Below are 22392 nucleotides of genomic sequence, written 5' to 3' on the forward strand. Positions count from 1 at the left end.
TCTAGAGCCAGACACCTTGGAATGTGAAGTCAAGTGGGCCTTAGAAAGCATCACTACGAACAAAGCTAGTGGAGGTGATGGAATTCCAGTTGAGCTGTTTCAAATCCTGAAAGATGATGCTGTGAAAGTGCTGCACTCAATATACCAGCAACTTTGGAAAACTCAGCAGTGGCTACAGGACTGGAAAAGGTCAGCTTTCATTCCAATTCCAAAGAAAGGCAATGCCAAAGAATGCTCAAACTACTGCACAATTGCGCTCATCTCACATGCTAGTAAAGTAATGGTCAAAATTCTCCAAGCCAGGCTTCAGCAATACATGAACTGTGAACTTCCTGGTGTTCAAGCTGGTTTTAGAAAAGGCAGAGGAACCAGAGATCAAATTGCCAATATCCGCTGGATCATGGAAAAAGCAAGAGAGTTCCAGAAAAACATCTATTTCTGCTTTATTGACTATGCCAAAGCCTTTGACTGTGTGGATCACAATCAACTGCGGAAAATTCTGAAAGAGATGGGAATACTAGACCACCTAATCTGCCTCTTGAGATATTTGTATGCAGGTCAGGAAGCAACAGTAGGAACTGGACATGGAACAACAGACTGTTTCCAAATAGGAAAAGGAGTACATCAAGGCTGTATATTGTCACCCTGCTTATTTAACTTCTATGCAGAGTACATCATGAGAAACGCTGGACTGGAAGAAACACAAGCTGGGATCAAGATTACCGGGAGAAATATCAGTAACCTCAGATATGCAGATGACACCACCCTTATGGCAGAAAGTGAAGAGGAACTAAAAAGCCTCTTGATGAAAGTGAAAGAGGAGAGTGAAAAAGTTGGCTTAAAGCTCAACATTCAGAAAACGAAGATCATGGCATTTGATCCCATCACTTCATGGGAAATAGATGGGGAAACGGTAGAAACAGTGTCAGACTTTATTTTTGGGGGCTCCAAAATCACTGCAGATGGTGACTGCAGCCATGAAATTAAAAGACGCTTACCCCTTGGAAGAAATGTTATGACCAACCTAGATAGTATATTCAAAAGCAGAGACATTACTTTGCTGACTAAGGTCCGTCTAGTCAAGGCTATGGTTTTTTCTGTGGTCATGTATGGATGTGAGAGTTGGACTGTGAAGAAGTCTGAGCACCGAAGAATTGATACTTTTGAACTGTGGTGTTGGAGAAGACTCTTGAGTGTCCCTTGAACTGCAAGGAGATCCAACCAGTCCATTCTGAAGGAGATCAACCCTGGGATTTCTTTGGAAGGAATGCTGCTAAAGCTGAAGCTCCAGTACTTTGGCCATCTCATGCAAAGAGTTGACTCATTGGAAAAGACTCTGATGCTGGGAGGGATTGGGAGCAGGAGGAGAAGGGGACGACCGAGAATGAGATGGCTGGATGGCATCACGGACTCGATGAATGTGAATCTGAGTGAATTCCAGGAGCTGGTGATGGACAGGGAGGCCTGGTGTGCTGCGATTCATGGGGTCACAAAGAGTCGGACACAACTGAGCTACTGAACTGAACTGAACTGAACTGAACTGAGAGCACACTTCCTGGTTCATAGACATGATGTCCTTTCATGGCAGAGGGAGTGAGGGAGCTGTCTGAGATCTCTTTAATAAGGACACAGGAAGGTTCCACCCTCATGACCTAATCAGGTCCCAAAAGTTCTGCCTCAAATACCACCGCACTGGGGATTAGGTTTTAGTATGTGACTTTTGAAGAAATGCAAACATTCAGTTTATAGCAAAAATAATTGTCTTTAATGGCATTCACAGTGACAAGATTTCATGTATGGCTCAGTGTCAGAGAAACTGTGCTTTGATCTTGAATCTGGGGAGCAGGTGAATACATGTATAGGAAAAGGTACCAGGCAGGATAAAATCCAAAATCCTTCTATTGCATAAATTCAATTTCCTTTGTGAAATAGTTGCTGAAAGTTCTCACCCTTGACTCTGCCTCTTTTAAATGCATCTTAGCCCTCAGCCATTCAGCGTTTACCATTTGCTCCCTCAGATTGTCATGTTTTTGTAAAAATATATTCAATAAAACAGATTTTTGTCAACTGCTTATGTTCTATCTATTCTGTCTCCTTAAAGAAATTGCTTGAGGCGAAGGGCGCTTATTTTTCCTTGCCAACTCTGCTAGGTGCTCAATCACTGCTGACAATGATGATAACAATTTTGAAAGAGGAAAAAGTACGCTTTTTAGTCAGTAGATGAACAGAGGTTTGCACACCTGTGTGCTCAGCCCCACTTCTGCTTATGCGGTACCCCAGGCAAGGGAAAACAAGTTCCTTTTCCTTAAGGAGCCTGCAGTCTTATCTGTTCCTTCCTCAGACAATGATAGGTAAGGGCTAAGGGAAATCTGTTTCCCTCCTGTCTAAGAGATCTGTTGAACAGAAGGGCTCGGTAGGCAAAGGCAGATGGATAATCTCCCTGCCTATCTCGCCCTCCTGGAGGAGGGCATGGCAATCCACTCCAGTATTCTTGCCTGGAGAATCCCGTGGACAGAGGAGTCTCGCGGGGTCCACGGGGTCGCAAAGAGCCGGACACGACTGAGCGACTAAGCACACACATTTTGCCCTAGCAAGGTAGGTCTGCGGCTGGCCGGAAGGAGGCGCTTCAAAGGACCGCGCCTCGGTTCTCAAGAAGAGGAACCCACATAAGACGCGAAGAAAGCCCCGGCTGCGTTCTTTTTTGATTTTCCCTTAGAAAGGGCCAGGAAAAACTAGAAGGTCCGGGCAGCGGGGAAGGGGTAGAGGTCCTGTGCAGTTCAACTTCCATCTCCCAGCATCCTGTGGCGGATCCGGGGATGGGAAAGACAGGCTGAATTTCGGTAGATGGGCCGGCGGGAGAGTTTTGCCAGCGCCGCGGACTCCCTCCCCGGAGCAGCCCCGCCCGCGGCACTGGAACCCCGCCCCCGGCGCGCAGGCTCCGCCTCGGCGGCCCCGCCCCTTCCCCGGACCTGACTGGGCTGCGCTCACTCCTGAGCGGTGGCCCGGGAGCCTCCAGAAGAGGCTCCCGCCCGCCCCGAGCAGCGGCCTCCGCATGGAAGAGCCGCGCGCTCCGCCAGCGGGGTCGGCGCCGTTCCCGGTGCCTCTGCAGGGAGGCGGAACCGCTGATGTTCCGGAGCCCGGAGCCCGGCAGCACCCGGGACACGAGACGGCGGCGCAGCGGTACAGCGCCCGCCTGCTGCAGGCCGGCTACGAGCCCGAGAGGTGACGCCCAGGGCAGAGCGCGCGGGGCGCATCCGGGGCGGGCGCGGTGGCCCTGGGAACCGGGCATCGCTGCTGGGGAGGGAAAGGGCATATTACACCACTCAAGCCCTCTTACCGCCTCAACCTGAAACTTCCTGAAACTGGGCTCAGATGCCACACACCCGGCTTTGGTTGGGGGATGCAGGTGGGCACTGTGCAGAGGGCACTGTGCAGAGGGCTCCCCGACCGGGGAGCAGGTCGGAAAAAAAAACGATCCCTAAAATCTTAGTCCGGGGTCTGACCTCAACTACACACCCGATAATACCTGGTCCAAGTGGCTCCAACTGGGGTGGTTCAAACCGAACCTGTTGGAGTCCATGTCCAACTTTGCTTACTCCTCCTTAGCTGTCTCCTAGAACTATCTTCAGAGTCTTACTGTCAGGGTGGGTGTCCAGATGGATGACACTCTCAGAGCCTGGTAAGGACACCAGCCCCTCCTCCCCCATTCACTGAGGTCTGATGAGACTGCCAGTGCAGCTCACCCCAGGTTCTCTCTTTAAGATTCAAACCCGGCTCTGCCCTTACCCCGCTGGGGTCTGTAAGGGTCATTGGAGGAAGAGTGGAGGTGTTGATCTGGGCCGCAGGGGACTGATTGAAAAGGAGACAGTGGCTAATCTCTGGATTGTACTGCAGCTTGAAATGCAACCCACTGTCCTTCCGGTCCAGAGGATTTGGACTTCTTTCTGTTTCCCATCTGTTTGTGCTCAGCAGCTTGGGGAGGTGACCTGGAAGCTGGGGGGTTTTTTTTGGGGGGAGGGGGGTTGGTGGTCTGGGGGAATTAGCTCTGCCCAGGGGCTGGCCGCTATTATGTAAGAACTTTTAACGGCTTAAGGGGCTGCTGGGTGAAACCTGGCCCCTCCTGCCCTGGAAGGCTGGCTGTCTAGAATTGACTCAGTTTCGGGCACCTGCATCCTTCCTGCTATCCTAGAAACCCAGCTGCTGGGGCTCAGGGTCTAGCAGAGAGGCCATAGGAGGAGAGGGGCCCACGGGGGCTGGATGGAGGCAGTGCCTTGGTTGGGGGCAGGTGTTGCAAGAGTGTCATTTTGGAACTCAGACCAGGGCCATGCAGGAGCATCCTTTCTGCAGACTGTACTTCTGCACCTGTCCTATCGCCACCCCACCAGATTCTGAAGAGCCGGTGTCAAACCTGAGACCCAGCCAGGTGGTGTAGTGAGATTCAAAACCTGCTGGCTAGACCTCCATCTGCCGGCTCTAGTTTAGAAACTGTGGGAAGAGGACAGGGTTCCATGAGAAGCCTAGGTTTGAGGCCAGAGTTATTGCCCTCTGGCTTAAACCTGGGCAAGCTAGGTCCCCTAAACCAGCTCAACAATGTCAGTATTAATGCTCCTCCTCACAACTCCCACAACGCTCCCCTTGGAAGTGTTTTGAAAGCTTGTCCCTTCAAAATAGCCCCAGACTAGAAAGAGACCTCTGGGTTCCCTGACTGGATGTGGGTGCCTGGCTGGGCACCATACCCGCCCCTGTCGAAGGAAGGGCCTTGATGGGGTTTGGCCTGCTCTCCTGCTCACAGCTGATATGTGTGGAGCCTCAGGGGACCATTGGCCCTTCCTTGAGCTGGGGAGGCCCACTGGTTGCTTGGTGTCTCCTCCCCAGGGAGGAAGCAGCTGGGGAAGATCAGGAAGAGGGAGGAGGAAAGCTGAGGGTGGGGGTGGGAGGTGGATTAACAGTCTCTGGAAAAGGACAGCCTAACCCAGGGCTGAGCCCAGCAGCTTAGAGTAATGAGACGCCCGGACACAGGTCAAAGCAGGAGGAGGTGGGGTGGGGGGTGGCAGGGGGTGGGCAGCCGAAAGGGAGTGGGGCTGTGAGGTCTGTCATGCTGGGAGGAGGACTCTCCCCACAACTCAGCCTGGTGGCAGCCCTCCTCTCCTGGTTCTGAGTTCGAGGCCGGGGCAAATGTCATACTGAGGTCACCTGAGCTGGCAGACCCCAGCTGCTGTCCTGGGCCCCAGCCCTGGGGGAACCCTAGCCATCCATGGCCCACGTTGCAGGAGACAGTGACCCAGAGCAGATGAGGGGGCAGCCTGTGTGCTGTTCCTGCCATGCCCTTCTAGCTTCATCTTTCTGTGGCTAGAAAGATGTCCAGGAAGCAACTGGTGCTGAATGGCCAGTTGCTTCCTCTAGCCAGGCTCACTGCTCTGCCTCCAGGCGGCTACTAGGAGGTCCTCATGCTGGTGCCCTCAGGATAACCCCTTTCCCCATATGGCTCAGACCCTCCGCATGAGTCTGTGAATGCTGAGGTATCAGGTATACCATAGGCATCCCTGGCAAGCTGGCCCCAGCCCCCACTCAGCAGAGAACCCTAGCAGGCCCTCCTTCTCAACACCAGAGGGCTTCCAGGGGCCCCCATCAGGAGCCTCCTTCAGACTCCCCAGTTGGAGAGGGGAGCTTGGGAATCTGTGATTTTTCTGGTGCCCTGCAGTAAGAAAGAGGGCACAGTGGACATCTGTGAGTCCCCAGCAGCACTCTAGCCTCATAGGCCTCATCGCTCTAGCTCTGTGGGAAGCCTCCCCTTCCCTCTCACACAGATGGAACAGTCTCTGTTTTCCTGGCAGGGTCCCGGGGAGTCACTGAGGGAGGCTGGGCATCTCAGGGAGGCTCCCTTGGGCTCGGCTGCCACCACACTGGTGAGAGGTAAACAAACCCAGCCTCCAGGGCTGGAGACAGGGGGAGGACCACAGACAGCCGCCCTGCCAGGGAGAGGACAGGGTCCCTGGTCCACTTGTCCCTCATCTCACCAAGAGACTAGAGGAGGACAGAGGGAGGAGAGGGTGGCATTTGGGCCTGAGGCAGGGAAGGGGCTGACATCTGCTTTCTGGCTTCTCATCAGGGAGTAGCATTAGCAGTTCTGGTCACACGAAGGGGAAGGGCCGGCCCCAGACACCCCACCTCCTCCCATGGGAATCAACCTGCTACCTAATCTTACTACCTTCATGTAGAAATCTGGGTCTTGCTGGGCATCCAGGGCCACCAAATGTCTGCTTGCAGAAATTCTCAAGACTTCCCTACCCTCTGTCCTAATTTGTATGTATATTTACTTGCCTAAGCCAGGCCTGTGGTTCCCCCCCACCCCCAGCTTCCCACCATGCTACCCTCCAAATAAAAGCAAACTTTGCTCTCTGGGGCTAAACCTCCCTGGTATCCACAGTACTTTCTGAGCTGAGGATGACACAGGATGTCAGGTTGAAGCATTAGATCAGGAACCAGGGGTAGTACCTGTCCCCAACCCCTCCTGAACTGTAGGTTTTGCATCTGTAGAGCAGGGGTGGGGGGAGGACACCTAGTAATTGGCAATTAGTAGATTGTAGAGTAAATGTGATCATTTATGAAAAATGCCTTGTAGACAGCAGAGGGCTCCAAAGCCACCCAAAGGTCAGGAATTGTCATTGTTCAGGTGCCTGGCTCCTAGGAATGATGCCCGGTTGTGGGGAGCAGGGTGGGTGTGCACTGCCGAGAGGGTATACAACCTCAGACACCGGTGTGTTGGGCAGCTGCCGGCCCAAACCAGTTCCTCAGGGCTCCGGGCCCTGATTCAAGTCTGAGCCTTAGTCTTGGGGAAGATAAACCGTGTGAGAGGTTACCCTGGGACTAGGCAGCAGGGCCCCGGGGAGACTCATGCCCGCGGGGTCGGTGGCCTGGGTGGCCCGGGATGCTGGCCCTGGCGGAGGCGCTGCGGGGAACCTAACAGGGGGGACTTGGAGCGGCGGAGGGGGCGTGTCCCGACCTGGCTCCGCCCCCTCCTCCGATGAACACACACGCCCTCCGCCGCCCCGGTTCCCAGCGGCCGCTGTGCCACTGCGGGCAGCCCTGGGCGTGCGCGCGGCGGCGGCGGCGGCTGGGCCGGGCTCCGCGGGGCTCTTTGTGCTGCTGGGGGCGGTGGCGGCGGGCTCCCGAGGGAGGGGCGGGAGGAGCAGGGGTGCGGGTGAGGGCGGCGCCCGGGGCCCGCCCCGCGGCTGCCGCAGCCCCCGCCCCTGGCCCGCCCAGCCCGCGGCGGCAGCGTGGCCGTGGTGCGGCGTCAGCAGCAGCAGCAGCAGCAGCAGCAGCAGCCTCGGCGGCGGCGGCGGCGGCGGCGGCGGCAGCAGCGGCGGGGCGGCCCGCGCGGGTGTTTATGTCGGGTCGCGGTGTCTCCTGGCAGCATGGCGGACTACCTGATCAGCGGCGGCACCGGTTACGTGCCCGAGGATGGGCTCACTGCGCAGCAGCTGTTCGCCAACGCCGACGGCCTCACCTACAAGTAAGCGCTGGGGGCCTCAGCCCCACCTGGGCGCGCACACGAACGCGCCGCGATCCTCCCAGGCCCCGGCCCTGCACGTGCGCCGCTCGCTCCTGGGTGACGCCCGCGTCCCCGGCCCGATTCGAGCCACTTGGGCAGCGGCGGGAGCGAGCGGGATTGGCGGGGGGTGGGGTGGGGGTGGGCGGGTGCGGGCAAGGCCGGGCCAGGGAAGGAAGGCGGCCCGCGCCGAGAGCAGACGGACGGACGTGGCACAGCGACATCGCGGCCCTTGGTGCCATGCCCCGTTCTGGCTAGATCCGGGTCCGGCCTGCCCCCTTCCTCTTTCCTCGGGGCATCTTGGCCGCATGAAGGGGGCATTGGGGGCGTGTGGGAACACGAGATGTGGTTCTGGAGACTTTTCCCAGACCTTGGTCCAGGACACTCTCACTCCCAGCGTCACTCTCAGCGTCCTGCTGAGGGCAGGAGTCGGGGCGGGGTGGGGGAGGGGGGGCCTGTTCAGGCAGCTGCTTGGGTGTTGCCCCCAGGAGATGCCCAGCTGGGCAGTTGAGATGGCTCTTTTTTTCCACCCTCCAGTCCAACCCACTTTCCACGTGTGCCCCTGCCTGCCTACAAGTTAGTTAGTACTGGTGTTCCTCACTTGGCCAGAGTATTCTTTGACCATCACCCACCCAAGCCCTCCCCACCCAGGATTTTTGAAGAAGACAAGACCATTTGCCTCTGGCTTAGTGTGTTTTTCCATGGGCCCTGGGCCAGTTGTCCTGCTGGCTGCAGGCCTGGCACTAGCTCTTCTCTTGGCTGCAGGACTGTGTCCATGCCAGGAAAGAGCATCAGGACCTGGGACCAGGGTGGGGTAGGGATGCTCTGAGCCAAGAGCATCCTTGTCCTGTCCCCTGCTAGCTCCTGCCTTTGCCTGTAAGCACTCCTGCCTGGCAGGCCGTTTCCCTGGACACCAGGATACCCAGTCACTCCTGAGGAGTGTCTCTTGCTTGTCTGCGTAGCTGAGATGTGGGCCAGGCAAGGGGTATGTGTGATACCTAGAAAATGCCAAGGGTCCCAGACTCCAGCATTTCTTCTCCTGCCTCTAAGTGAGCCACAGAGGCCTCTTCACTGTACAGAAGGGCTGCCAGGGGACAGGGGCAGTTAAGATTATTTCTTTGGTGGTCTTTGATGAAGTGGGATAGAGTATATATGATATATTTTTCAGTGGTGTCTCCCAGGAACATTTCCCAGGGAGTCATTCTACACCCTGGGCAAATTAAAGACCCCACCCGTCCCTTCCACCCTGTAGCTTTTCCTTCCGGCCCTGGGGTGCCTGCTGCTTTCCTTAGTCCGGTTGGGAGTGTCCCTGAACACCCTGAGACGTTTACTTTTGGGCGTGTCTGTCAAGGCCCTGAGATTGCAGGCCTGTCAGGGCTCCTGGGCTGTGGCCCTGTGCTTTGCGGCACCTGGGTAGGCCTGTATCCCTCTTCTGGGGATTGCTGGGACCGTGGCCCAGGTTAGTGTTGGCCACTGCCAGGCTTTGGCTGGGCCTCCTGTGTTGTGGTTCTAACTATAAGGCCCCTTCCTCTCGTTTCCCATCCAGGCCGTGTCCGTTGGTTGCTCCAGTCCAACTGGGCAGAGCGTTAGGGATGCCTGCTCTGTTGGCATGCACCCCGTGCTCAGCCCCCTGGGGTCCCTTGGTGCCATTCTGAGCCCTATGTGACTCAGCAGCCCCAGCACTGGGCTGAGCAGCTTGCCCTGTGCTGTGTGGTGTTCCTGCTGGGTGGCGCTCCTACACTCTTCTCAGGTGCATTCCGTGTTTATTTATCATCTCCTCGCCTCCAAGACTGAGAAGTTTTCAAGGGCACACCCTGTATCCGCTGTGTGCAGCCTTGTGGGAACATCTGGGTCCCTTGATGAACTGAGCCCTCAAGGCAATGGGTGTTTGGGGCCAGCTGCCCTGGTGGTGCCCCAGGACCGCAGAGTTTGTGCCACATTTGACTCTAGCTCTCTGGGCTGAGGTTGACAAGATACTGGCAGGGGGCACAAGGGTGTTTCAGTCCTGAACAGATCACAGGGTTCAGGTACTTGGCTCCTCTCCCTGCCCACACACTGTTTCCCCTGGTGTGGCAGGCCCTGCCCCTTTGAGGAACCCCCTCCTCACCCAGTAATGCTCACTTCCTTTCTTCACAGCGACTTCCTGATTCTCCCAGGATTCATAGACTTCACAGCTGATGAAGTGGTGAGTAAAGGGCAGAGGGGCTGTATGTGTGGTATAGTACACTGATCTCTGGCTCAGGGGTGTGGGAGAGAGATTTTTCTGGGGAAGGTGGTGGATGTAGCCATTTGTGCCGTGGGCAGTGGATTATGCCTGATGGGTTAAAGGCAGTGATGGGGATTTGGTGGGATCCTGAAAGGTGGGTCTAGCCCGGGGCCTGCAGTGAAGTTCAGAGAGGCTCAGGGAGGGTGTGGGGTGGATGTAGGTGTGGCTGCTTTATTACTTACTGGATTTCTTCTGAAGTGCTAAGCAAAGATATCCTAGAAGCCAGTAAAATTATGGAAACTTTGGAAGAGGTGGACAGACTTGTTTGTGGATCCATGACTTAGAAGAACCGGTGAGAGGATCTGAAGAAGTTAGATTGTGGTCTAATACAAGGAAACAGTGCATCTCTTAACCAGCGGGGCTTAGGAATAAACCGAGTGGATGACCAATATCCTTTATACTATTAACATATGACAACCCAAGTTTCCCTGGTGGCGCAGTGTTTGAGAATCTGCATGCTAATGCAGGAGACACAGGTTCGATTACTGGTCCGGGAAGATTCCATACGCCTCAGAGCGACTAAGCCTGTGCACCACAACTACTGAACCAGCGAACCACGACTACTTAGCCTGCACACCTAAAGCCTGTGCTCCGCAACAAGAAAAGCTGAAATGAGAAGACCTCCCACCACAACGCAGAGTAGCCCCTGCTCACCACAGCTAGAGAAAGCCCATGTGTAGCAAGGAAGACCCAGCACAGCCAAAAAAAGTTTTTTTAAATAATAAATAAAATTTTAAAAATATGCAACAACATTATAGGAGGCTAAATGCTAATGGGTGTTAGTCATTTCATGGAAAAGTTATCCTATGATGAATTAGTATGCATTTAAAAAAAAGTTTTTCTGTGGCTGTTATCATTAATATTTATTCAGGTTTGATTCTTATGGAATGCTAGAGGGCCTGAATGCGCCCAGATCTTTTATATGTTGGGGAAGCTCACATCCAGCTTGTGTAGTCAGTGCTGACCCGCACAGATTGTTAAGGGGACATTAGGACTATTCTGGATATTCCCTTTGTGATAGCAACCTGGAAGCCTTCTTGGTTTGGCTGTTCAGTTTCACAAAGTGAAAGTGAGCAGCCTGGCCTTGTGCTGGTGCTTCCCTGGTGGCTGAAATGGTAAAGAATCTGCCTGCAATGCAGAAGTCCTAGGTCCGATCCCTGAGTCGGGAAGATCCCCTGGAGAAGGGGATGGCAATCCCCTGCAGTACTCTGACCTAGAGAATCCCTATGGACAGAGGATCCCGGTGGGCTACAGTCCATGGGGTCACAAAGAGTTGGGACACAGCTGAGCGACTAACACTTGACCTTGTCCCAGATCCTGGGCAGAGTGCAAGGAAGAGAGGGATGGAACAAGCTCACTGGCCATCAAGGGTCTCCTTCCTTTGGTCTATGTCAGGAGGCTGTGGCTCTTCTGCACTAGGATAAGCAAGGAGAAGGGGGAGTTTTCTAGACTGCAGGGCCGAGGTTCTCGGTCCGGCTCTGGCAATAGACTGTACGGGTCCTTGAGTCTCCAGAAAGTTACGTAGCAAAGTCTGTGTCTGGGGGTTTGGGGGGCTAGGATCCACAGCTGTTAGCCTGAATCTCGGAGGCGTCTGCGGTCCAGCCTTATCTACTGCTCACAGGCAGATGCTTCCTGAATACCCTGCCATCTTGACCTCTCCTCTGAGCTATGGACAGGCAGTCACCTTCTCCCTGGATGGGCGGCCTAATAGACTCCTTCCCATGCCTCCATCTCACCAGGCCCCGGAATCTCCCACCTGGACCTGTCAGCAGTCTCCCTAGTGGTCTCTCTGTCTAGACCTTGTCACCCAAAATCCCGTCTTCACATTGGAGCCTGAACCACCTCTTTAAAACATAAATCAGATCATGTCTTTCTTCTGCTTGTGGTCCTCCAGTGGCTTCTCATCGCAAAATCGAATCCAAGCTCCTCTCCAAGGCTTTCAAGGCTACACATCCTTGCCCCCCTCCCCTCTCCATCTCTCTCCCTTCCCTCTACTCTGCTAGCTTTTTCTTTCTTAAATGCACCTCAGGAAGAACTGGAATCAGAGGCAGGGTTTCACACACAGTTCCCTCGGCCTGGAAAAACAGACTCCTGGACTTTTACTTGTCTAGTCAGCCCCTCAAGAAAGAGGTTTTACCAATCACCACATTCTTCCTCCAGTGGTCACTCTGCCTCTTGCTTTTCTTTGGAGACTTCATCCCAACTGGAATCATCTTGGATACATTTCGTGTGTGTCATTTTTCTTTCCAAGTAGAATGTAAGCCCCAGAGGAGGTAGCAGAGGCCTCATTCGCTTTGCTCACTGCTGTATCCCCAGGGTCAGTGCCAGGCACACGCAGGAGCTCAGTAAGTGTTTGTTGAATGAATGATAAAACTTTTCACATAGACCACGTCTCCACCCTCAGGACCTGACTTCAGCCCTGACTCGAAAGATCACGCTAAAGACACCACTCATCTCATCCCCCATGGACACTGTGACAGAGGCTGACATGGCCATCGCGATGGCTGTGAGTTGGGCACGGGGGTGGGGACCCCAGGGCCGGGAGGACTGAGCAGGGTGGGCTGAACGTCAGGAGGAATTGGAATCAGCAGTGGGGTTGGCAGAGTGAGGACGACTGGCTGACTCTAGCTGTACTTCCCTTCTACCCCAGCTGATGGGTGGTATCGGTTTCATTCACCACAACTGCACTCCAGAGTTCCAGGCCAATGAAGTGCGGAAGGTCAAGGCAAGTACTAGGCCCGCTCCCATGAGAAGATGCCCTCTGGTGGTCCCCTGCCTCACAGACCCTCGCCCCTCCCCAAACCCCCATTGCCAGCTCTGTGGGCCCGTGCGCTCCCTGGCTGATTCCTGTGGGGTCTTGTCTGCCCTTCCAGTGAAGGCACAGGGCTCAGCCTTTATTTTCCCTCTGGCTTCTTGCCCCAGTACATTCTGTCCCCTGTGGCCAGACTGTATACCATCTCCCGCTTTCTTCCAGCCTTTTCCTTCCCCTGTCTCTGCCCTCAGAAGTTTGAACAGGGCTTCATCACAGACCCAGTGGTGCTAAGCCCCTCGAACACTGTGGGCGACGTGCTGGAGGCCAAGATCCGGCATGGCTTCTCAGGCATCCCCATCACTGAGACGGGCACCATGGGTAGCAAACTGGTGGGCATCGTCACCTCCCGAGACATTGACTTCCTCGCCGAGAAGGACCACACCACCCTTCTCAGTGAGGTACCTGTAGGGCAGGGAGGGCATGGCTGGGGCAGAGAGGACCCCAGGTCCGGGGCCTCAGGCTGGTGCCTGTGACCAGGGACCAGAGGGAGGCCTGGCTCCCTTCTCTCTCACCTGCCAACCTGCAGGCAAATGTTCCTGGCCCCACAGGTGATGACCCCGCGGAATGAGCTGGTGGTGGCTCCAGCGGGTGTGACATTGAAAGAGGCAAATGAGATTCTGCAGCGCAGCAAGAAAGGTACCAGGGAGCAGGTGGAAAATGCACCCCCACCCTCCTCCCATCAGAGCCCCCTTTTGCTTCACAGCTTTGCCAGTTGTCCCTGCAACCAGGCTGGGCCTCGGGGAAGGTCTGAATAACCTCAGACTGGAGCATGATTCCCGAGGTCTCTTTCCTGGCTTAGGAAATCCCATCCCTTATTTGGCGTCTTCACAGTATGTTTCTCACAACAGCTCGTTCTGTGAAACGCTCATCATGAAGAAAGGGCACCGTGGTCCTAGAAAGTTGGAAAATGCATCTGTGTCCCCATCTTGCATAAGGAATGGTTCATTACTTTATCAAGGGCTCTGAGAAGTCTTGCAGTTAAATTCATTTGCCAGTGGGGGCAGTTGACATAGTATTCATTCAGTTCAGTTCAGTCGCTTAGTCGTGTCCGACTCTTTGCAACCCCATGAATTGCAGCATGCCAGGCCTCCCTTAGGTCCCTACGGGAGCCACTGGGAAATGCCCCCATGGCCCAGGCTGGATTGTCCTCAGGGGTGGCAGTGGACAGGACACATGATCCCCCCTGCAGGAAAGCCTCACATTTGTGCCCTGGCTAGGAGGTTTCGACCACTGTGGCCTGTGGCCCAGCAGGTGAAGTGCTGCCAGTGCACAGGGGCTGCCCACGGAGTCCAGCCTAGCCACAGGGCAGGAAGAGCTCCAGGAACCGGGTTTCTTTGCTTCCTGTTCCCTGGGCAGAGGGCCAGGTCCCTCAGAACACTTCCTGGGTGGGTGCTATCACCTAGTGGTGGCTTTGGGTACTGCAGGGGAATCTCTGGCCTGGTCTGTTTTCATCCTCATTACCCATCCTACCCGACTTCCAGAAGCCTGCTCCTCCATCTCACTCCTGTGTTCCTTGTCAGGGAAGCTGCCCATTGTCAATGATCGAGACGAGTTAGTGGCCATCATTGCCCGCACGGACCTGAAGAAGAACCGGGACTACCCCCTGGCTTCCAAGGATTCCCACAAGCAGCTGCTGTGCGGGGCGGCTGTGGGCACCCGTGAGGATGACAAATACCGCCTGGACCTGCTCACCCAGGCGGGCGCTGATGTCATAGTGCTGGTAGGGGCACTGCCCTGGAGAAGGGGCGGTTCAGTGGAGTCTGCACTTAGGAAGACCCAGCTTCACCTCTAATTAAGCCCAGTGTCAGAACTGGGAGGGTCACTGGGACTCTGACAGCTTAGAACAAACTGAGGAGCCTCTGGGGGCACTCTGCACTTATATAACATGACCCTGATGTTTATCGCACTCATTGAGTGCGATGGCTCACCAGGTGCCGCACTGAGAACTTTATGTAGGTGAACTCAGTTAATCCTCATTGATGTACAGTCACCAAGCCCATTTGTTAGGTGGGAAAACTGAGGTTCAAGAGGTTAAGTAATTTAGTTAGTGAGTTGGTGGGAACAGAATATGACCCCAGGTCCCATCTCTTTGCTGTGAGGACTGGTCCATATTGTGGGTATGAAGGGGCTTTGTCTTCCCTGCAGCTATCCATGAGTGATGCTTATTCTTTGTGGGGGAGGCAAGCCCCTTTGAGAATCTGCTGAGAATTGTCTAGTGACTGCCCAGAAAAACACAGAGGTGCATTCTCATAGGGCTTTCATCGGTTTGTCCACTCAAAACCCCCCAAACTCCCCTCCCTCAGTGAGGGCCCTCAGCCTCCACCCCTCAACTTTCCTGGTCCCCTTCCCACAGGACTCATCCCAAGGGAACTCTGTGTATCAGATTGCCATGGTACACTACATTAAGCAGAAGTACCCCCACCTCCAGGTGATTGGGGGGAATGGTGAGTGCAGGGTCCCTGCTCACATCCTGGCCCTCGCCCCCTACTGTGTAACCGCTCTGTGTCACTTGGCATCCCCTGGTGGTGGCGTTGCTCCTGGTATGGGAGGCGGGGAGCTGTAGGAAGGGGCTTTGGTCACAGTGGGTGTGGGGGGTGGGTATGGACTGGGGTCCCAGGACGCCCTTGGGCAGGGCAGGGGCAACCCACCCTGACACACTTCCTCCCCTCCGACTGCCCCTCTCCCCAGTGGTGACAGCCGCTCAGGCCAAGAACCTGATTGACGCTGGTGTGGATGGGCTGCGTGTGGGCATGGGCTGCGGCTCCATCTGCATCACCCAGGAAGGTGAGTGTCAGGAGGAGTGTGAGTGGCTGCACTTCGAACGCCCTCTGGCCTTTAGCAGGCCCCAGGGCCTCACTCTCCTGCCATGAGAGTGTGCAGAGTGCTCGCTCAACCAGGCCCCTTCTTGGGGTTCAAGAGTGACCCAGGCTCAGACTGACTGTTTAGCCCACTGACTTGCGGGGAGACAGGTATCTGAGGAGGTGACTGTAAGTTTTTGGTGTGCGTCAGTCTGCTTCTCAGATTCTGGTCTGGGAAGCCCAATTGGTGGGCCCAGGACTGAGGTATTTGGTCCCTCTAGTGAGGGTGATGTCTCCCAAATGCTGCACAACCTGTTTGGTCTTTAAGCCTCTGCTTTTAACTGTCTGGGCCTCCCTGATGACTCAGATGGTAAAGAATCCGCCTGCAATGTGGGAGACCAGGGTTCAATGCCAGTTTGGGAAGATCCCCTGAAGGAGGATGTGGCAACCCACTGCATTCCACCTCTGTATTAGCTGACCCCTGAGGTGAGATGTAGGCCTTTTCTATAAATTAAGAAATGTTAGTTGAGCACCTACTGTGTGTCAGGTGTTGTTCTAAATCTTGGGGATGTAAAAAGAACAAAACAGAGGTACAGGCAGAGGAGACTTCTTTCCTCCTTTATCTAGCCTTGCATCCATTCCCTAGATATGTGCCGGTTTCTTAGAATTCTCACTTAGAAATCAAATACTTAAGAGCCTTGGACAATGAAACTTAAAGAAATGCAAACCAATATCCCAAAGGAGGCTGTGAGTACCTAACCCTAGTAACAGTGAAGGGGAGCTAGTGTGTGGAGAGAGGCGAGGCTGAGGTCAGTGCTGATGCAGCCGCTGGTGTCCCCATAGGGCTCTTGTAGGTGAGGAGGTCCAGGTTCCTGGAATGACATTTACCCTACTGCTGTTGTTAGTTTTATTTGCCACGTGAACATCCAGAGCGGTCCTTTTCCCCAAGTGGAGGTAGGGTGCAAGGCGCAAGAGGCCTGTTCTTGGCCCCTGTTGCTGTTGACGCTGTTGACACCTGTCTTGTGTACTGTCCCCAGTGATGGCCTGTGGTCGGCCCCAGGGCACTGCAGTGTACAAGGTGGCTGAGTATGCCCGGCGCTTCGGGGTCCCAGTCATAGCCGACGGTGGCATCCAGACCGTGGGGCACGTGGTCAAGGCGCTGGCCCTCGGAGCCTCCACAGGTGAGGGGGCGGGTCCGCTGGGGATGGGGCAGGCCGGTGAGGGGTGGTCGGAGGGCCTGGGGGCTAGAGACCCTGACCCCCCGACCGCTGCAGTGATGATGGGCTCCCTGCTCGCGGCCACCACGGAGGCCCCCGGTGAATACTTCTTCTCGGATGGTGTGAGGCTCAAGAAGTACCGCGGCATGGGCTCGCTGGACGCCATGGAGAAGAGCAGCAGCAGCCAGAAACGCTACTTCAGGTGCCTGCCCACCCCACCCCTCCCCGGCCTTGGGCCAGCACGTCGGCCCCCCAGGCCTTCAGGTTTGCATGGACCCTCTGACTTCCCACGGTGGCACCCAGCCTCCATATTACAGCTCTGGAAGCCGAGGCACAGGGCAACGATTCGCAGGCCCAAGACAGTGCCGGGGCCCCCTGACTAGGAACCCACACTTATTTATGCGGTAGCACAGAGAGTAACAGCTTTAGGGGTCATTCTGGGGTTTCCCAGGGGGCGCTGGTGGGAAAGAACATGCCTGCCAATGCAGGAGACATAAGCAACCCAGGTTCGATCCCTGGGTCGGGAAGATCCCCTGCAGGAGGGCATGGCAACCCACTCCAGCATTCTTGCCTGGAGAATCCCATGAACAGAGGAGCCTGGAGGGCTACAGTCCATGGGGTTGCAGAGTCGGACACAACTGAAGGACTGAGCATGCCTGCTGGCTAGTAGCCCCTCTGCCAGCACCCTCAAGAGGTGGAGTGGGGTCCCCTGAGCCCTGGGCAGTGGGGCTCAGGCTTCCCGCCCTCCACGCAGCGAGGGAGACAAGGTGAAGATCGCGCAGGGCGTCTCGGGCTCCATCCAGGACAAAGGCTCCATTCAGAAGTTCGTGCCCTACCTCATAGCAGGCATCCAGCACGGCTGCCAGGACATCGGGGCCCGGAGCCTGTCTGTCCTGCGGTGAGTGTGGTGACTCGAGGGCCGCAGGTGGGAGGCGAGTGGGAGGCTCCTGGCGCCCCCCTCGCTTCCTTTCTCTGTCTCTCCTCCCTGCTTGCTGCCCCTGACTGGCGCCATCTCCCCGCTGGCAGGTCCATGATGTACTCAGGAGAGCTCAAGTTTGAGAAGCGGACCATGTCGGCCCAGATCGAGGGCGGCGTCCACGGCCTGCACTCGTAAGTGCGGCGGCCTCCCGGCCCTGGCTGGCTGGCCCTGGGTCCGGCAGGCGGGGCCGTGGTTCAGAGGCTGAGCCGAGGTTTCAGGGATGGAGGCTGTGGCAGGGTGACCCCAGCACCCTCTCCTTCAGGGCCTGGCCCGCCCTTTAGCTCCCCAATGCAGGCAGGCCCTCCCCTCCCCTCGGGTGTCTCACCCCCCGACCCCGAGCTGGGCACGGGAGACGTGACCACTTGTTCCTCCCAGCTTCCTAGCCCTTGCTTGCTCAGAAGCTTGGTGGCTGGTCGCAGGGCTAGCGGTGCTGGGCTCTCACTGGTGGTGGCACCAAGCAGGCCGGTGGAGGCTGGGGGCACAAGCCCTTGGTAGGGAGAAGGGTAGAGAGACCAACGCCAGTGCTGGGGCGACCATGGGAGGGGGTAGCGCTAGTTGGCAGCAGTAGTTGCAGGCATGCAGCCCCACCCTGATCGAGAGGGCCTGTCCCCCCAGGCAGAGGCGGGCATCTAACCTGTGTCTCTTTCTGCCCCATCCTCCCATAGCTATACCTTTCTGCCGTGTAAGTAACTGCGCTGCCCGGGGCCAAGCGTAGAGTAGAGCAGGGGGCAGTCTGGGTGGGGCCTGGGCTGGGGTGGGGGGCGTTGGGCTGAGGGTGGAGCTGGGGTGTCATCATGGGACTTGGACCGTAGGACTAGCATCGTGGTGGGGGCAGCTGGCCTTGGCCTCCCCTGCAGGGGAAATGTCCCCTCCTGGGGTGCAGAGAGGCGTCCCTGACCACAGGCCTGAGGCTGTCCTGTCTGGGACTGGACCCAGTGACCACAGGGGGCTCAGGCCACTGCACCTGCAGGGGTGGGTGGAAATGTGAGCGGCAGAACCCCGGCTTGGCCTGACCTCTTCCTGTGAGGATGGGCTGTGCTGTCCTTAGCCGCCTCCACCCCGGCCCTGAGGACAGACTTTCCACCAGCTGCGGCCCGAGGAGCATGGCTGTCTCTGGGCCTGGCCTGCCTCTTCCGGGAGCCTTGGCCTGAAGTGGATGAACAGAGGCACTGGGCTTGCTTCCTGTCCCTTCCCACCCCCTCCCCTACCCCCAACCGTGGCTGAGGGGCAGGGGCTTCAGCAGCAGCTCACTGCCTCCCCTGAGTCTGGGGGCCACCTGGCAGCCCAGGGCCAGCCTGGGCAAGGGGCTCTGGGAAGGCGGGGCCCACTTCCTGCACGCCCACTCTGGGTTTTCACTCTGCCTTTGTGCCCACAGTTACGAGAAGCGGCTGTACTGAGGACGGTGCCGGCGGCCGAGTTAGTGGAGGAGGCATGCCCCAGGGCCCCGCTTTGGACGCAGCCTCCCTCCGTAACTGAGCAGTCCACAGACTTGCACTGCTGGTTCCCCAGCTCCTTTTCCAGGGAGAGAAGCAGGGGTGGGCCCTGAGTGTCCACGGCCCTTCCTTGGGCCTCCCCCTGCCCCCCACTTCCCCCCCAGCCCCATCCGCCCCCGCAGAGTCAGGACTGCTCCCGGGCTAGCTTGCCCTGGGAGTCCTCCCAGGTTCCCCGTTCTTCAGCGCCCCCTGAGCCCAGCCAGCCTGGACTCTCAGGCCCTGCGCCTGCCTCAGGTCTTTCTCGCTGCAGCCTGCTCCGGCCCGGCTCCCACCCCTGGGATCAGTGGCCCCTCCTGGCTTCTCCCGTAGGGCACCCCCCCACCCCAAAAATGGTGCTCTCCTGGCGTGCCTCCGGCCCCTTCCCAGGCTGCTGCGCCCTCAGCCGTGGGGCACTACTGGGCTCCTGACCTAGGCCGGAGGGAGGTCTCTACCCCCTACCCCTTGCTGGGACTCCCCAGCCCTGCTCCTCAGGCTGCCCATCCCTGGCCCTGGGGAGGAGGCTGCCCACCATTCCTGACTGGCCCCCATCCCTGGGTGTACCGTCCCTGCCCTCTTTTCTCAGCTGCAGTCGAAGGCTTTAACTTTGCACACTTTGGGGGCCACAGTTGCGTCATTGTATGTTAAAATAATCTGAATAAATCGAGAGGTTTCAGCGCCTCTGCCGTCTCGTCTCCATCCCCTGTCCATGGGACTGCCAGCGCCATCCCAGTGGGAAGCCGGAGCCCAGAGCGCCATCAGAGCCGGGCTGAGGGGGCCGCCAGGCCGAGCCTCCCCAGGAAGGTGGCGAGGGTGCTGCTGTACTCCAGGGGGTGCTGGCGCAGGTGGGCCGCATGGCGCGAGGTCTCCCAGGCCTGCACCCATACCGGTATGCCCAGCTGCTGCCAGGTGGCCAGCAGCTCCTGCAGGCGGGCATTGTCGCAGAGGGGATCGTCCAGGCTATAGAAGACAAGCGTCGGGGGCCTGACGGGTGGCTGCCGAAACGCGCCCACCGCAGCCTCGTAATGCCGGATGGTGCAGCTGGGACACAGGTGGAAGTAGAACATGGCTGTGGCCCTGACCACTGGGCCCAGGGCCTGCAGCTTCATCAGCTGAGACACACCTGTGGGTTCCAGGAGGAGGGGGTCAGCGCCTGTTGTCATGCGGCTTAGGCCCTGCCTCCTGGGAGCGGGGGCACTGACACGGACTGCTAAGGATCCCTAGAGCTGGGGGTCCTGGGACACAAACATTGCCTTCTCTGCCTTTGTTGTAGTTGGTCAGTGGGCACCCAGCTGTCCTGCCTGGTACACACACCATTCTGGGCAGAGGCAAGGAAGGTGGCCTGGGAATGCTCTAGTGACAGGACGGAGCAGAGGGCAGAAGGCCCTAGTTGTGAGTAGTGGAAAGCTGGAAACAGCCCCATGACTGCCAGGGAGGGGTGGCCTCAGCCCACACTTGGCCTGCTGGTCCCTGCCTTCTCCCAGGCCATTCCTAAAAGAGCCATGTGGTCAGGACCCAGCCTCTCTCTCTCTGGTATTTTCCAGCTTTGTGACATCTTCAGGGATGAGAAGGAAAGATCTAGGTGGTAAGACTGTTGGGTGGGTTCAGAATTGGTTCAACAACTGCTCCTGGAGTTGCAAAGTGACTGGGTCATTGAGAGTCCCCTGAGGCCTTATGCCCTGGAATCTGCTGCCTTGGAGAGCACCTTGGAGTCTGAGGTGACCTGATTGGGTGGGAGAAGGAAATCCAGATACCCAGGGATGGTAAAAGATAAGAGGGGATGGACCAGAACAAGGCTGTTTCACAGTTTGTCTTGCACATTGCTTTACAAAAACCATACAGGAAGCAGTTTGACCAGCAATTGAAAAGATCTAAGGGTTTTTAGAGAAATGCCAAGTCACTCTGCATCAAGGGTGAATTCTCCTTTTGAGCTAGACCTAATGGTCAATTAGAACTGACCCATGGGGTGGTTTTTTTTGATTGTTGTTTAGTCATTAGTTGAAAGTGTTAGTCGCTCAGTCCTGTCCAACTCTGTGATCCTACGGACTGTAGCCCACCAGGCTTCTCTGTCCATGGAATTCTCCAGGCAAGAATACTGCGGTGGGTAGCCAATCCCTTACTCGAGGGGATCTTCCCAACCCAGGGATCAGACCCAAGTATTCCACATTATAAGCAGATTCTTTACTAAATTGTGTCCAGCTCTTTTGTGAGTGGTTACTTTGTTACTTGAGGTATGTTAGTTTGGTCCTTCTAGAGGAAGTTAGAGCACAGTGGTCCTGAAACTATGGTGTGTAACAGAAACCACCTAGATCTAGGACCTAGAGGCCCAGGCTCATGGAAGTAGGATTCAGCACCAGGCGATTCTGATACTCACCAAAGTTTCAGAATCACTGTTTTAGAGGAAACCTGTGCACCCAGTCACAGTTGGCTCTTGAACACTGCAGGTTTAGGGGTGCTGACCCTCCACGCGTTTGAAAATCAGAGGTAACTTTATACTCGGGCCTCCATATCTGCAATTCCACATCTGTGGAGTCAATCAACCTCAGATCGTAGTGCTGTGATACGTATTTACTGAAAAAAATCCCCATATAATGGACCCGCATAGCAGTTAAAAAAACCCCTGCTGTTCATGGGTCAACTGTACATGATTGCTAAGACTCTTTCCAAAGCTTGTGTCCCAAGAAAAGAATTTCAAAAGGCGCCACACCTACTTCATGGTCCCAATGTGGGGATTATGTGAGTATGTATGGAAAGTTACAGGTGCTCAGTAAATTAGCCCTAATAGAGGCTGGAGATAAAGGCGTGCCAGGCTGGACCCAGGCAGCACACTCACTCTGGGTTGTATTTTCAGCCACAGTGGGGAAGGCCCAGGTGGGACAAGATGACCAACACTCCAGGTAGGAAGGCCACATCAGGGGGGATGGTCAGAGACTCGAGACACCTCTGGGACACTCAGATCACAGGCCCATTGGTCAGCAGACCTGCCCATCTATCTGGAGTCCAGCTTGGCTTGTGTGGCCCCGGCGCCCCCTCACACTTGCCCCAGCACACTCACCCAGCGCCATGCGGTCCAGGCTGCCCACCACCAGGCTGTCGAAAATATGGCCCCTCAGGCGCTGGGCCACGCTGCCGTGGCGCCCCAGGTCCTGGCCCATGAGCAGGAGCATCTGTGCAAAGGTGTAGCCACCCAGGGAGAGTGCGTGCACTACCAGTGGGCGGCTGGCCAGGGCCCCAGGCTCCCGCAGCAGTGCCAGCACGTGGGCAGCCCACCTCAGGCCCAGGCGCGGGCACAGGAAGTGGCT

At 56.5% G+C, this 22392-nt stretch overlaps 1 protein-coding gene across 1 annotated transcript; it reads left to right on the forward strand.

Moving 5' to 3' along the window:
• Positions 2977-19771, forward strand: IMPDH1 (inosine monophosphate dehydrogenase 1). Its single transcript, XM_018046966.1, has 15 exons — positions 2977-3222; positions 7415-7513; positions 9686-9734; positions 12220-12321; positions 12466-12540; positions 12819-13025; positions 13176-13263; positions 14148-14347; positions 14981-15071; positions 15316-15411; positions 16463-16606; positions 16700-16844; positions 17397-17540; positions 17669-17752; positions 18997-19771. Exons 1-15 carry the CDS (start codon positions 3053-3055, stop codon positions 19016-19018), a joined length of 1716 nt encoding a protein of 571 aa, XP_017902455.1. The 5' UTR covers positions 2977-3052; the 3' UTR covers positions 19019-19771.

This window comes from Capra hircus, chromosome 4 (assembly GCF_001704415.2).
Source record: "Capra hircus breed San Clemente chromosome 4, ASM170441v1, whole genome shotgun sequence".
In the NCBI taxonomy this organism is placed as follows: Eukaryota; Metazoa; Chordata; class Mammalia; order Artiodactyla; family Bovidae; genus Capra; species Capra hircus.